Below are 15,812 nucleotides of genomic sequence, written 5' to 3'. Positions count from 1 at the left end.
GCTACCAGTACGGGAGGGAGAGTGCTGAGGTTCCTGCTGTACAAATTGACCAAACTTAAGGTCCTCAGAGGCTGAAGTATCGAACTTGTAGAACTTCGTAAACGTGTTTGACCCTGACCAAGTAGCCGCTCGGCAAAGCTGAAAAGCCGAGACACCCCAGGAAGCCGGCCAGCAAGAACCCACTTTACGAGTAGAGTGGGCATTAACAGATGTGGGACATGGCAAGCATGCCGTAGAATAAGTGTGCTGAATAGTGAACCTGATCCAGTGGGTAATCGTCTGCTTGTTGGGATCATAAAGGACAAACAGAGCATCCAACTTCCTGTGACGAGAAATTCTCTTCACATATATTTTCAAAGACCTTGCAACATCCAAGGACCTTGAGGTAATTGAGGAGTCAGTAGCCACTGGCACCACAATAGGTTGATTGATATGAAAGGCTGACACCACTTTTGGAAGAAATTGCTGACGTGTTCGGAGCTCAGCTCTATCCTCATGGAAAATCAAATAGGGGCTCTTGCATAACAATGCCCCCAATTCCGACACGTCGAGCAGACACCAATGCAAAGTCCTGTAAAAGGATCGAACCAATTTGATTGCAGGAACTTCAGCACTACATTAAGATCCCAAGGTGCCGTAGGAGGTTCAAGAAAGTCCGCTTCCCAGTTGTCCACTCCCAGAATGAAGATTGCTGACAGCGCCACCGCGTGCTTTTCTGCCCAGAGGAGGATTCTTGTTACCTCTGACATTGCAGCTCTACTCTTCGTTCCGCCCTGCCTGTTTATGTAGGACACCGCTGTGACATTGTCCGATAACCTGAATGGCTTGATTTTGCCGAAGATGTGCTGCTTGTAGAAGGCAGTTGTAAATGGCCCTCAGTTCCAGAAAGTTTATTGGAAGGAGACTCCCGACTGGACCACCTTCCTTGGAAGTTTTCCCCTTGGGTGACTGCTCCCCAACCTCTGAGACTTGCATCCATGGTTAGAAGGATCCAATTCTGAAACCTGAACCTGCAGCCTTCGAGTAGGCGAGAAATTTGCAGCCACCAGAGGACCGAAATTCTGGCTTTTGGCGACAGGAGTATCCGCTGGTGCATGTGAGAATGTGATCCCGACCATTTGTCTAGGAGATCCAGTTGGAAGAACCTTGCATGGAATCTTCTTAACTGAAGAGCCTCGTAAGAGGCAACCATCTTCCCCAGAAGGCGAATGCACTGATGAACCAATACCCAGGCTGGCTTCATGAGCTCCCGGACCATTGATTGGATCACAAACACTTTCTCCACCGGCAGAAACACCTTCTGCACTTCCGTGTCGAGCATCATCCCCAGGAAGGGTAGTCTCCTTGTCGGCTCCAAATGTGACACACCCTGTTTGCGGAGGAGTAGCATCATCTCTGTCATGCCCTTGGTGAACACCCTCGGTTTTGTGGAGAGGCCAAATGACAGTGCATGGAAATGATGGTGACAGTCCAGCAGCGCAAATCTGAGATAAGCCTGGTGAGGCGACCAGATCGGAATGTGAAGGTATGCATACTTGATATCCAGGGATACTAGGAATTCCTCCTCCTCCAGACCTGCGATCACCGCTCTCAGAGACTCCATCTTGAATTTGAAGGGGTTCAATGACTTTAGGTTTAAAATCGGCCTTACCGAACCATCCAGTTTTGGTAGCACAAACAGGTTTAAGTAACAACCCTTGTGTTGTAGGTGAAGTGGAACTGGAACAATGACATTTGTTTGAACCAATTTTTGAATGGCTTCCTGTAGGATAGCACTGTGTCAGCGAAACTGGTAAGCCTGATCTTAAGAATCTGTGAGGTGGGAGTTCTTGAAACTCCAGTCTGTATCCCTGTGCAACAATATCCTTTACCCAGGGGTCTAGGCATGATGACGCCCAAATGTGAGTGAAAGCTTTTAGTCTCGCTCCCACCTGCCCGACTTCCAGGCTGGGAGGTCCACCATCATGCTGAAGATTTTGAGGAAGCAGAACTTGGTTTCTGTTCCTGGGAAATGGATGGCGCAGGGTTTCTGTATTTTCCCCGACTTCCTCTAAAGAAGGTGGAAGGGGGTTTGGATTTTTTACATTTTGCGGTCCTAAAAAATTGCAGTGTAGGCGAAGGATAAGATTTCCTAGCCGGTGGTGCTGCTGAGGGAAGAAAGGTTGACTTACCCGCAGTTGCCATGGAGAACCACGCATCCAATGCATCCCCAAACAGAGCCTGACCTGTGAAGGGTAGGATCTCCACGCTACTCTTGGATTCAGCATCCGCAGTCCATTGCCGTAGCCAGAGTCCTCTGCACCCTGAGACCGCCATAGAAGAAGCCGTGCATTCAGCATGCCAAGGTCCTTCATGGCCTCCACCATGAACCCTGCAGAATCCTGTATGTGATGTAAGAACAAATCAATGTCACTCCTGTCCATAGTTTCTAAGTCCTCTAGCAATGTGCCTGAACACAAATTGTTTTTTCTTACCCAGAATTACCGCTCCCTATTAGCACCTGAGTGACATCACAATCTGATTGAGCAGCTTGCCATTTTGTACATTGTATTTAGAGAGGCATGGATGGGTCAGCATTAGGAGGGATTGCTGACTCCAGAGTGCCATTGGAGAAGTTAGGGGTGTCTCCAGGTAAGCTGGCTTTCAGATGCTGTAGAAGCCACTATCATGTGGCCTTACACTGAGCATTCAGACCCAGACATATATGTAATTATTTATGGGGTGGGTGTGGGGTGCGGTGGCCCCTGTGTCAGTATGCTGGGCGGCTTCAGGTCGGCACACCCTAACACTTTATTAACACTTATGATTTTCCCTATCACTTTGTATAATTTTTTTGTATTATATTAATCGCACTTCACATATATAGCACTTATGTGCTTCTTATTAAACATTATTAACTTTCACCTGTGTGCTGACCTGGGGTAGCCGACCTATGCCGACATGATGGGGTCCTGCACCCCGGACCCATACCTAGTATTAGGGACCCCCAGTGACAGACTCTTTGCCGAACGCCCTGGGGGCTTAACCCTATATCTGCAGATATACGCAACTAAGAGCTCCGTATTATCTGATTATTATGTAGTATTATTTCTCACTTAGTGTGTATTAGGGAACACAAATAGTTTTTTCTTAAATAAGATTACTCCACAAGTTCAGGTACGTTCTCAGAAATGTGTAAAACATCCCTAATGGCTTCAATCATTAGTTGCACCCCTTTAGCAAGGGATGCATCACTGTCCCCTGTATCAGAGTCGGTATCAGTGTCAGCTTGCATTGTACGTAAGTACGCTTTTGTGGGTATGTAGGTGGGATTTTTGATGAAGTAGTGGGAGTCAAATACTGTAACCCCTCCACAGATTTCCTCAGAAATTGTGTCTCTTTCGCAGTATGTGACATCCTTGTAGAAATCTGGGAAATAATTCCCCTTAAAGAATCCACCCATGGGGGTTCGGATTCAGAAGGGTGAGACAGTATATTGCAGTCCCGAGTACATGGAACAGACTCCTCAGGAGAAGATATACACTCAGCAGCACAGGACACAGTCCTTAAACATGGTAATGTGGGATACACACACAGGAAAATGTCAGAAACAGTTTCCCCCAGAGTACCTTCAGAGAGTCACAGAGTCTAAGGAGCCAGCCACAGAGCGCCCTTGTGAGCAGTTATGATAAAAGCCCGGCGCTGAGTAACCAACCTTAATAGGTTGATTATTACTAACAATGCACTCCCCTCCTGTCTATAACACCCTGGTACCGCAGTAACTGGAGTTATGTGGAGGGTCAGCGCTCCCTGATGGTGCTGGTGAATGCTGGATCCGCTCTGAGGAGAAGCCCCACCCACTGTAATGGCGCATGGCTTCCCACAGAAATTTGATTATACTGGCCAGAGGTATCTATGCTAACAGCGGGATTAGCCCCTGTTAGCGTCTGTGACCAGTTTAGGGTGACTGCGCTGGTCCATGACACCCCTCCAAGCGCCTACACTAAGTGTTACTGAGCCTTCCTGGAGCGTACTCACCACTCTCCTATCTTCTGGCTCTGTTAGGGGGGTGGCAGTCGTGCTGCGGGAGTGAGCGGTCGCCTCGTAGGCTTGCGATGATCACCCTCAGGAGTTCAGTGTCCTATCAGCGGAGATCGAGAACCATTAACTTCTAAAGCTTGTTACTATAATCTCCCCCCCAAGTCCCACGAAGCAGGAAGGGTGTTGCCAGCAGCTTTCCTGTAACCTAATGTTCTAATAAAATTTAAAAAAACTAAGAACAGAGCTCCCCTAGCTGTGACCGGCTCCTCCAGGCACATTTTCTAAACAGTCTGGTAGGAGGAGCATTGAGGGTGGAGCCAGCCCACACTATTAATCTGTTAAAGTGCCCATGGCTCTTAACGGACCAGTCTATACCCCATGGCACTAAAATAGACCCCAGCATCCTCTAGGACGTAAGAGAAAAGTACACTATCAACCACCACGACATTATTGAAATGTAGGTTAAGATAACATTTGCTGAAGGTGAACTACATGAAAACATACCTGGAGGCCAAAGAGTAGATTGCATTTGCAGAAGAGGAGGGCTTCACTTTGGGATCATCCACATCAAGTCCTGTCAACAGCTCTGCACCAGCACTCTGTGAAGAGCATAAAAAGGAGGATTTTGGCACTTGCCAGATAAATCCTTTTCTTTGAACCCACAGGGGGCACTGGTGTATATGGACGGGGCATTAGCAGGGATAGGCATATTTAAATATTTAATTTAGTAACCCTACACCCCCTCCATACTCCCAAAATAGCTCAGTGTTTTCTTACTGAGCCGAACAGGAGCGATTGAGAGGATGAACAAAAGAGAATTACAGATAACATTATAACATAATGGACAACTATAAAGTTGACACATAAGAAACAGACAACTAGAAAGTTGACACAACAATAGATAATCACCTTTACATCAACAAGTTGGTGAGACTGTTACTATAAGATTTACTGAACTTACCAAAAGTCAGGTGAAAACTGCTGTGAGCGGGCGTCCAGTGCCCCCTGTTGATTCAAAGAAAAGTATATATCTGGTAAGTACCAAAATACTCCTTTATCATCCACTAGGAGTCTCTGGAGTACTCTTGGGACGTACCAAAGTTCCCCCCTTGGGCGGGAGAGCTGGTTGGCACCTGTAACACTAGACGGCCAAAGCTAGATGTTGATGCAGCAAACGTATCAAACATGTGCACTGATGACCATGTACAGCAGTTGCATGGCAAACTAGCGTCGTAGAAGCTCCACAACCTGCTGTCCATGACGTTCCCACAGAACGGGTGGAATGTGCTGAAACAGATGCAGGCGGTGTTAGACTAGTATGAAAGTATGCCTGATGAATGGTCAGCTTAATCCATCTAGCCAAAGTCTGTTTGGAAGCTGGCCACCCTATCTTGATTGCATCATAGAGAAAAATGTATCCGTTTTACGTACTGTTAAGGTTCTGGCTACATAAACGCAGAGTGCACGTACCACATCCAAAGTAGCTGGAGTTTCTGAAACTTCTGAAAACACAGGAACTATGATTGGTTGATTGATGTGAAAAGAAGAAACTACTTTCGGTAAAACAGTGAGATTCAACCGAAGTTCCGCTCTGTCGTCATGAAATACCAGATACGGTGGCTTGCATGACAAGGCACCAAATTCTGAAACACGCCTTGCCAAAAGCTAAGGCTAGGAGAAACACTGTTTTCCAAGTTAGAAACTTAACATCCACGTGTTGCAAGTGTTCAAAAATTTAAGACAAAACCAGGATTCAAGTTCCATGGAGCTGTAGGTGGAATGAATGGAGATTGAACTCTAAGGACACATTGCAGGAAAGTGTGATCTGTTGGCAAAAGAGCCAAACGCCTTTGAAAGAAAATTGACAAGGCAGAGATCTGCACTTTTAGTGTAGCTAAACATAGTTCTCCATCTAACTCCGCCTGTAAAAATAGCAAAAGACGGGATAACTTGAAAGAAAATGTAGGAAACTTCCGAGCTTTACACCAACCTATATAAGCTCGCCAAATTCTGTGATAATGAGCTGCTGTTACTGGCTTCCTAGCACGTAACATGGTTGGCATAAACGACTCCGGAATGCCCTCATCTTAAGAGAGCGGTTTCAATAGCCACCCCGTCAAACGCAGCCGCACTAAATCGGGGTAAAGAAACAGATCCTGTTGTAGTAGGTCTAGACGTAGCGGAAGCGGCCACAGATCGTCTGCGAGTAGACTGCGGAGATCCGAGAAACCACGTTCTCTAAGACCAATGAGGCGCCACTAATATGCCAGTCGTGGATGCTCTTTTGATCTGCTTTAGCAACCAAGGAAGCAGCGGAAAATAGGATTTTAATTACCTACCAGAAAATCCTTTTAGCGTAGAGGATGCTGGGGTCTACATTAGTACCATGGGGTATAGACTGGTCCCTTGGGAGCCATGGGCACTTTAAGAGATTAATAGTGTGGGCTGGCTCCTCCCTCTATGCCCCTCCTACCAGACTGTCTAGAAACTGTGACCAAGGAGACGGACATACTTCGAGAGAAGGAAATACACAGATAGTGGTAAGAATCACACCAGCTCACACATAACAGAACACCAAGCTAACCAGCTTGAAACATTTCAGCAATGGCTGAATAACAGTACTTAAGCAAGTAATAATGCAGGAAAACGAGCCTCTACGGACTACGAGAAAAGGATTTACCGGTAGGTAATTAAAATCCTATTCTCTTACATCCTAGAGGATACTGGGGTCCACATTAGTACCATGGTGATGTACCAAAGCTCCCAGTACGGGAGGGAAAGCGTGGAGGCTCCTGCATAACCGATTGACCAAACTTTAGGTCCTCAGAGGCCAAAGTATCAAACTTGTAGAACTTCGTGACCCTGACCAAGTAGCCGCTCTGCAAAGTTGCAAAGCCGAGACACCCCGGGCAGCCGCCCAGAAAGAACCACTTTACGAGTAGAGTGGGCCTTAACAGATTTTGGACACGGCAAACCTGCCGTAAAATAATCATGCTGGATAGTACACCTAATCCAAAGAGAAATCGTCTGATTAGAAGCAGGACACCCAACTCTGTTGGGATCATAAAGGACAAACAGAGCGTCCGACTTTCTGTGACGAGAAGTTCTCTTCACATAAATCTTCAAAGCCCATACAACATCCAAAGACTGAAGTAATTGAGGAGTCAGTAGCCACTGGCACCACAAAAAGTTGGTTGATCTGAAAGGCCAACACAACCTTCGGAAGAAATTGCCGACACGTCCTGAGCTCAGCTCTATCACAAAAGGAGGATGGATGTGCAGAACCCCGTTCAAGAAAGTCTGAACCTCAGGGAGGATAGCCAATTGTTTCTGGAAGAAAATGGACAAGGCCGAAAATTGGACTTTTGAGGAGCCCAAATGCAGGCCCACATCCACACCTGCTTGCAGAAAGAGGCGAACCCGCCTTAGCTGAAACTCCAACGCAGAAAACATCTTGGATTCACACCAAGACACATACTTTTTCCAAATTCGATAGTAGTGTTTAGACGTTACGCCTTTTCTAGCCTGCATCAGGGTAGGAACCTTGTTCGGAATGCTCTTCGGAGCCAAGATCTGGCGTTCAACCTCCATGCGGTCAAACGTAGCCGTGGTAAGTCTTGATAAGGGAACAGCTCCTGTTGCAGAAGGTCCTCTCGAAGAGGAAGAGGCCTCGGATCTTCAAGCAGTAACTCCAGAAGATCTGCATACCAAGCAATTCTTGGCCAATCCGGAGCAATGAGGATCGCCTGAACTCTTGTTCTTTTGATTAGTTTGAGAATCCTTGGGATCAGTGGAAGTGGAGGGAACACATACACTGACTGGAACACCCACGGAGTTACCAGGGTGTCCACCGCCACTGCCTGTGCATCCCTCGAACTGGAACAGTACCTCTGAAGCTTCTTGTTGAGGCATGAGGCCATCATGTCTATTTGAGGTACACCCCAAAGATTTGTCACTTCTGCGAACACCTCTGGGTGGAGGCCCCACTCTCCCGGATGGAGATACTGTCTGCTGAGGAAGTCCACTTCCCAGTAGTCCACTCCCGGAATGAAGATTGCTGATAGCGCCACTGCGTGCTTTTACGCCCAGAGGATGATTCTTGTTACCTCTGACATTGCAGCTCTGCTCTTCGTTTCGCCCTGTCAGTTTTTGTAGGCCACTGTCGTTACATTGTCCGACTGAACCTGAATGGTTGTACACGGCCCTTAACTCCAGAATGTTTATTGGAAGGATGGATTCCAGACTTGACCACCTTCCTTGGAAGTTTTCCCCTTGGGTGACTGCTCCCCAACCTCTGAGATTTGATTCCGTGGTTAGGAGGATCCAATTCGGAATCCCGAACCTGCGGCCCTCTAGTAGGTGAGAGTATTGCAGCCACCACAGGAGCGAGATTCTGGCTTTCGGTGACAGACGTATCCTCTGGTGCACGTGAAGATAAGATCCCGACCATTTGTCTAGGAGATCCATTTGAAAAGGGTGAGCATGAAATCTTCCGTATTGTAGAGCCTCGTAGGAGGCAACCATTTTCCCCAGAGGGCGAATGCACTGATGAACTGATACCAGGGTTGGCTTCAAGACATCTTGGACCATCGCTTGTATCACCAATGCTTTCTCCACCGGCAGAAACACCCTCTGAACTTCCGTGTCGAGTATCATCCCCAGGAAGGACTTGTTGGCTCCAAATGTGACTTTGGAAGGTTCAGGATCCACCCATGATCCTGGAGCAGTTCAGTTGAGAGAGTAATGCTCTGTAACAGCTTCTCCCTGGAAGATGCTTTTATCAGCAGATCGTCCAGATAAGGAATTATGTTCACACCCTGCTTGTGGAGGAGTAACATCATCTCCACCATGACCTTGGTGAACACCCTCGGTGCCGTGGAGAGGCCAAATGACAGTGCCTAGAACTAATAGTGACAGTTCAGCAGCGCAAATCTGAGTTAAGCCTGGTGAGATGGCCAGATTGGAATGTGAAGGTATGCATCCGGGATACCAGGAATTCCCCCTCCTCCAGACCCGAGATCACCGCTCTCAGAGACTCCATCTTGAATTTGAATTCCCGCAAATAAAGGTTCAATGACTTTAGATTCAATATTGGCCTGACTGAACCATCCGGTTTCGGTACTACAAACAGGTTTGAGTAATTACCCTTGTTTGCTAGGTGGGGTGGAACTGGAACAATGACAATCGACCTTAGCAATTTTTGAATGGCTTCCTGTGGGATAGCACTTTCTGTCAGCAAAGCTGGTAAGCCTGATTTGAAGAATCTGTGAGGTAGGAGTTCTTTAAACTCCAGTCTGTACCCCTGGGTAACAATATCTTGTACCCAGGGGTCTAGGCCTGATGATGCCCAGACATAACTGAAATTCATTAATCTCACTCCCACCTGCCCGATCTCCAGGCTGGGAGGTCCACCGTCATGCCGAGGATTTTGAGGAATCAGAACCAGGTTTCTGTTCCCGTGAACCTGTTGGTGCTGGTTTTCTGGATTTCCCCTGATCTCCTCTACAGAAAGTGAAAGGGGGTTTGAACTTTTTAGCTTTCGCGGTCCGATAGGACTGCATTGTAGACATAGGATAAGATTTCCTAGTAGGTGGCGTTGCAGATGGAAAAAATGTGGACTTATCTGCAATTGCCATGGAGATCCATGCATCTATTGCTTCCCCTAACAGGGCCTGAACTGTGAAGGGTAGGTTCTCCACACTTCCTGGACTCCGCATCCACAGACCACTGGCGCAGATAGTTCCCTGCGTGCCGAGATCGCCATGGAAGAAGCCCGCGCATTGAAATGGCCAAGGTCCTTCATGGCCTCCACCATGAAACCTGCAGAGTCCTGTATGGGACGTAAGAACAAATCAATGTCATTTCTATCCATTGAAATATAATTCCTCTATTAATGTGCCTTTACTATGGCTTTAGAGATCCATGCACAAGCATTAGTAGGCCTTAAAGTTACACCAGTAGCTGTGTATAGAGATTTGAGTGTAATCTCAATATTACGGTCAGCCAGCTCTTTTAAAGCGGTGGACCCTGGGACAGGTAAAACCACTTTTTTAGATAACCTAGACACAGAAGCGTCTACTACAGGCGGGATTTCCCACTTTTTCCTGTCCTCCGGGAAAGGAAAAGCAATGAGAACCCTTTTTGAGATCTGGAATTTCTTCTCTGGGTTTTCCCAGGATTTTCTAACAATGCGTTTAATTCCTTAGACGCAGGGAATGCAAGGAAGGATTTCTTATTGTCAGTAAAGTAAGTCTCTTCTACTTGCTCAGGTACCTTATCAGCAATGTGTAAAATGTCCCTAATAGCCTCAATCATGAGTTGCACCCCCTAAGCAAGGGATGTATCTTCCCACTGCATATCCCCATCACCGTCCCCTGTATCAGAGTTGGTATCCGTGTCAGCTTGCATTATCTGGGCAAGAGCACACTTTTTAGGGTAAGTAACTGGGGTCTTTGACGAGGTAGTGGGAGCTGAATACGACAAAACATCAACAGATTTTCTCAAAACCTGTGTTTCAGTCTCATTTTGAGCCATCCGAGATGAAATCTGGGATATCATTCCGATATTAGAATCCACCCATAGGGGTTCGGATTCAGAATGCGGAGACCGTATATTACAGTCCTGAGTAAAAGGAATAGACTCTTCAGGAGAAGATACACACTATGCACAACAGGATACAGAGTTCTTAGACATGTTTATGTGAGTTAGACAAACACACACACACACACACACACAGGAAAATGCACACACAGTTTCCCTCAGAGTACCTTCAAAGACACAGAGAATAAGGAGCCAGCCACACAGCGCCCCAGAAGGCAGTTTATACAGTAAACAGCCGGCACTGACTGAATAACCTTAGATTAAACAGTTAATATGTCACTCTCCCCCGTCTATAAGACCCTGTCAGCGTCTCTTCAGTGTGATCTGCAGGGAGAAAATGGCGCTGTTGAGTGCTGGATCCGCTCTGAGGAAGGAGCCCTGCCCCCTGTAATGGCGCGTCTTACCGCTGCTTTCAGTGATTATACTGGCCTGAGGTGAATTGGTTAACAGTGGGACTAGCCCCTCTTAGCTTCTGTGACCAGTGTAGGGTATGTGTGCTGGCCCAGGGCGCCCCTCACAGTGCCGCACTACAAGTACCGCTGAGCCCTCCAGAGCGCAGCCTGTCCGAGCTGCGCTCCTACCCTTGTACCACCATTCCCGCCAGCGACCCGCTTACTGGGGCGCCGGCGTCACACTCACCACTCCATCTTCTGGCTCGTCGCCTCGTGGGCTTGCGATCAGCACCCTCGGGAGCTCAGTGTCCTGTCAGCGGAGATGGAGAACCATTAACCGCTAGGGTTGTTTCCTCCTACCCATCTAAGTCCAAAGAAACAGGGAGGCTGTTGCCAGCAGCCTCCCTGTACCTAACTCTTTAAATAAACAATAAAACTAGAAAAACTCATAGGAGCTCCCCTAGCTGTGACCGGCTCCACCTGGCACATTTTCTTAACTAAGTCTGGTAGTAGGGGCATAGAGGGAGGTGCCAGCCCACACTATTAATCTCTTAAAGTGCCCATGGCTCCCAAGGGACCAGTCTATACCCCATGGTACTAATGTGGATGTAAGAGAAATGGGGGCAACAGATACATGAGGCTGTATGGCCATGCTACTATAAGAGCATCCACTGCCACTGCCTTTGAATCTCTTGTTCTGGACACATACTGGGGTGTTTGATGATTTTACTGAGATGCCATTAGATCCACCTGTGGGTAACCCCAACGCTGAACCAACATCTGGAACACCTCTCGATGTAAAGCCCATTGTCCTGGATGAAAATTCTGAAGGCTGAGATAATCTGCTTCCCAGTTGTCCACTCCTGGAATGAACACTGCTGACAATATTACTTGGTGATTCGCGCCCCAATTCAGGATTCTAGCAACTTCTCACATGGCCATGCGACTTTGAGTCCCTCCTTGTTTGTTGATGTATGCAACTGCTGTCGCGTTGTCTGACTGAACCTGAACAGTCTGAGACTGGAGTATATGAACTGCCTGAAGCAGAGCATTGTAGATTGCCCTGAGTTCAAGAACATTTATTGACTAATCTTTCTCGGTCTGACCAGAGATCCTGAAATTGATGACGTAGGACCACTGCTCCAAAAACCTCTGAGACTTGCTTCCGTCATCCGAATTATCCAACTCCAGACTCTTAACCGTTTTCCCGCGGTGAGATGCTGTACTTGGAGCCACCAGAGTATTGATACTCCGGCCTTTGGAGAAAACTGCACCATCTGATGAATTTGCAGATGAGAGCATGACCACTGTGCTAGAAGATCTAGCTGAAAAGGACGCGAGAGAAACCTTCCGAACTAGAGTACTTCGAAAGACGCCACCATCTTTCCTAACAGTCGAATGCACAAGTGCACCGAGACTGTCCGTAGTTTGAGCATGAACTGTACCAGATGGCAAATACTTTGTGTTTTCTGTGCTGGCAGGGAAATTAGTTGATCCACCATATCCAGAATCATTCCTAGGAATTGAATTCTTTGACACGGAACCAGGCTCATTTCTTGAAGTTGACAATCGAACCGTGATGAACTAGTACACTGTACGTTAGTAAGGCACGTTGAAGGAGTATTTGTTGAGACGAAGCCTTGATGAGAAGGTCATCTAAGTACGGAACGATCATGACTCCCAGGGATCTGAGATGAACTATCACCAGACATCACCTTTGTGAATACCCGAGGCGCTGATGAGAGGCCAAACGGTAGTACCTAAAATTGATGATGGATTTGTTGTACTGCAAACCTTTCGTACGCCTGATGTGGTGGCCAACTTGGAATGTGTAAGTACGCATCCTTGATATAAAGCGAAATCATGAATTTCTGTGGTTCTAAACCTGCAATCACCGATCGCAGGAATTCCATCTTGAATCTGTAGTAAGTCACGTACTGACTGAGCCCCTTCAGATTCAATATCAGTCTAACCGAGCCGTCCAGCTTTGGTACTACAAGAATAATCATTATGGTAAAACTTACCGTTGATAACGCTATTTCTCCTAAGTCCACAGGATAACAATGGGATATGATGACGCAACAGTGGATTTGCACCAAACGGTCAAAGCTTTCGGCCTCTCAACATGCAACAGGCCTGTCCACAAATCCCCGCCTCCTGGCTCAGGCAAATCAGTTGTTTTTCCAAAGCTCAAGGCAGTAGCATCAGAGAGTCCTAATCAGGTGAGAAGAACACACATGCACACCCTTCCATACAAGAAGGAAGAGAATAGTGAGTGAAAAGGATCCTAAAATCAGGTGCATCAGGTTGGGATCCCTGTGTATCCTATGGACTTAGGAGAAATTGCGTTATCAACGGTAAGTTTCACCATAAATCGATTATTTCTCCGGCAGGGTCCACAGGATAACATTGAGATGTCCCAAAGCAATAAGGTGGTGGGGACCCTCCTCATTGGACAGGAGAATCCTTCGCCCAAATTCAGTGTCCTGAGAGGCAAAGGTATCAAAAGGCATAATGTCCAATGAATGTGTTAATGGAAGACCATGTGGCTGCCTTACATATATGTTCTGCTGAAGCATCTCGTTGTGCTGTCCATGATACCCCATGATGTCTCTGCTCACTCTACACTTACAAGTAGAGTGAGCAGAGACATTATCCGGAACAGGGAGATCAGCCTGAGAATATGCTTCTGAAATAGTCATCCGAAGCCATCTGGCCAGTGTCTGCTCATCAGCAGGCAATCCTCTCTTGTGAAATCTGTAGTGAACAAAGAGAGTGTCCGTCTTTCTGATGGCACTGGTGCGATCCACGTAGATCCTTAAGGCACGGACTACGTATAACGATGCATCACCCGCAGAAAGGTCCGACCCCTGGAAGGCCGGGACTAAAATTACTTCATTAAGGTGGAATTTAGACAACACCTTAGGAAGATATCCAGATTTGGTTCTGAGAACCGCTCTCTGGATTAATAAAAAATAAAAAAATAAAAATACATTAGAAAAGGAGGGCGACATAACAATGCCTCTAAATCTGAAACTCTTCTAGTTGAAGCCATAGCCAGCAGAAAAAGTACTTTAGCTGTCAACCATTTAAGATCCACTCGTTTAAGTGGTTCAAATGGGACAACTTGGAGGGCCCCTAGGTCTAAACTCCAAATGCACTGTAGGAGGAACAAAAGGAGATTGAATCTGGAAAAAAGTGCGCACATCCTGTAAGTTAGTAATTTTCTTTTTGGAACCATATAGTCAATGCTGACACTTGCACTCTTAAGAAAGCCACCAGTAGACCTGTGTCCATTCCTGCCTGAAGGAATGCCAAGACTCTGGAAACTCTGAACGCCCTTAGGTCAAATTTCCAGCCACTGCACCACTGAATATAGGCTTGCCATATTCAGTGATAAATGTGAGCTCAGGAAAGATTCCTTGCTATGAGCATTGTTTGAATTACCTGTTGTAAGAATCCTCTTGACTTCAGGATAGAGGTCTCAAGAACCATGCCGACAAAGACAGTCGATCCAGGTGCTTGTGATAGCAAAGACCCTGAGACAGTAGATCTTGACATTGAGGGAGGAAGACTGGAGCATCCATCGACATCCTCTGCAGATCTGTTTTGGGCCAAGCCGGAGCTATTAGTATCACGGCGCCCTTTCCTTGTTTTACCTTTCACATTACCCTGGGTAACAGGGAGATTGGTGGAAACACATAGGCCAGATGAAAGTCCCATCTCACCGACAGGGCATCCACAAAGATTGCTCTGTGATCCTTTGTTCTTGACCTGTATGCGGGAACTTTGCTGTTCTGGCGTGACACCATAATATCTGTCTCTGGTAACCCCCCATTTGTCTACCAGAATTTGGAAGACCTCTGGGTGTAAAGCCCATTCATTTGCATGATTGTTGTGTTGACTGAGAAAATCCACTTCCCAGTTTAGGACTCCTGGAATGAACACTGCGGACAAGGCTTGAAGATGAAGTTCTGGCCACTTTAATGTGCGACTTACCTCTTTCATTCCATTCTGGCTGCGAGATCCTCCCTGATGGTTGAGGTACGCTACTGCCGTTGCAATGTCCGAACGGATTTGGACTGGTTTCCCTTGAAGGATGTCCTTTACGTGAATAAGTGCCATATATATGGCCCTAAGTTCCAATTTATTTATTGGCAGGCAACTTTCTTCCTCGGTCCACTGCCCCTGGAAGAAACTCCTTCCCGACACTGCTATGCCCTGGGGACTGGCATCAGTTGTCAGAATTTCCCAATCTGATATCCAACAGGGTCTCCCTTTGTCCAGATGGGATGTCTGTAGCCACCAGGCTAATGACCTCCTTACTCCCAGAGGTAGGACCATAGTCTGCGTTTTTATTGTCTGATGAAAACCAGGATCAGAGGCCTCAAATAGAACGGAGCATACGCCACCATGTCAAATGTCGACACCATCAACCCCATTGCGGCGTGAATGGATACCCTTTGACTGTGTTGCAGCTCCTGAATCCTTGACTGAATTTTGGATATTTTGTTCAGAGGTAGAAATACTCTCTGAAGACCTGAATACAGCACAGCCCCCAAATGAGTCATCCGTTGTGACGGAACCAGGGACAACTTTGCCCAATTTATGAGCCAACCATGTCTCTGTAAAACAAGCTATTGTCTGTTGCAGATGACACTGAAGCAATTCTGAAACTGTGCCAGGATTAATAGGTCGTCGAGGTATGGAAAAATCCTTATCCCCTGCTGACGGAGATATGATGCCCTCGCCACCATAATTTTGGTGTATACTCTGGGAGCTGTGGCCAGTCCAAATGGT

General features: G+C 46.9%; 1 protein-coding gene across 2 annotated transcripts in view; it reads right to left on the bottom strand.

Moving 5' to 3' along the window:
- CBL (Cbl proto-oncogene) overlaps nt 1-15,812 on the bottom strand; it is a 334,599-nt gene that overhangs the window by 83,424 nt on the left and 235,363 nt on the right. For both annotated transcript variants that reach the window (XM_063942916.1, XM_063942917.1), the window contains exon 12: nt 4,525-4,619. In XM_063942916.1, the coding sequence (XP_063798986.1) occupies nt 4,525-4,619 (95 nt within the window). The remainder of the gene's footprint in view (nt 1-4,524; nt 4,620-15,812) is intronic.

Source organism: Pseudophryne corroboree, chromosome 10 (assembly GCF_028390025.1).
Source record: "Pseudophryne corroboree isolate aPseCor3 chromosome 10, aPseCor3.hap2, whole genome shotgun sequence".
Taxonomy (NCBI): domain Eukaryota; kingdom Metazoa; phylum Chordata; class Amphibia; order Anura; family Myobatrachidae; genus Pseudophryne; species Pseudophryne corroboree.
Note: the sequence above shows the minus strand (reverse complement) of the source record. Positions and strands in the feature narration are given on the sequence as shown.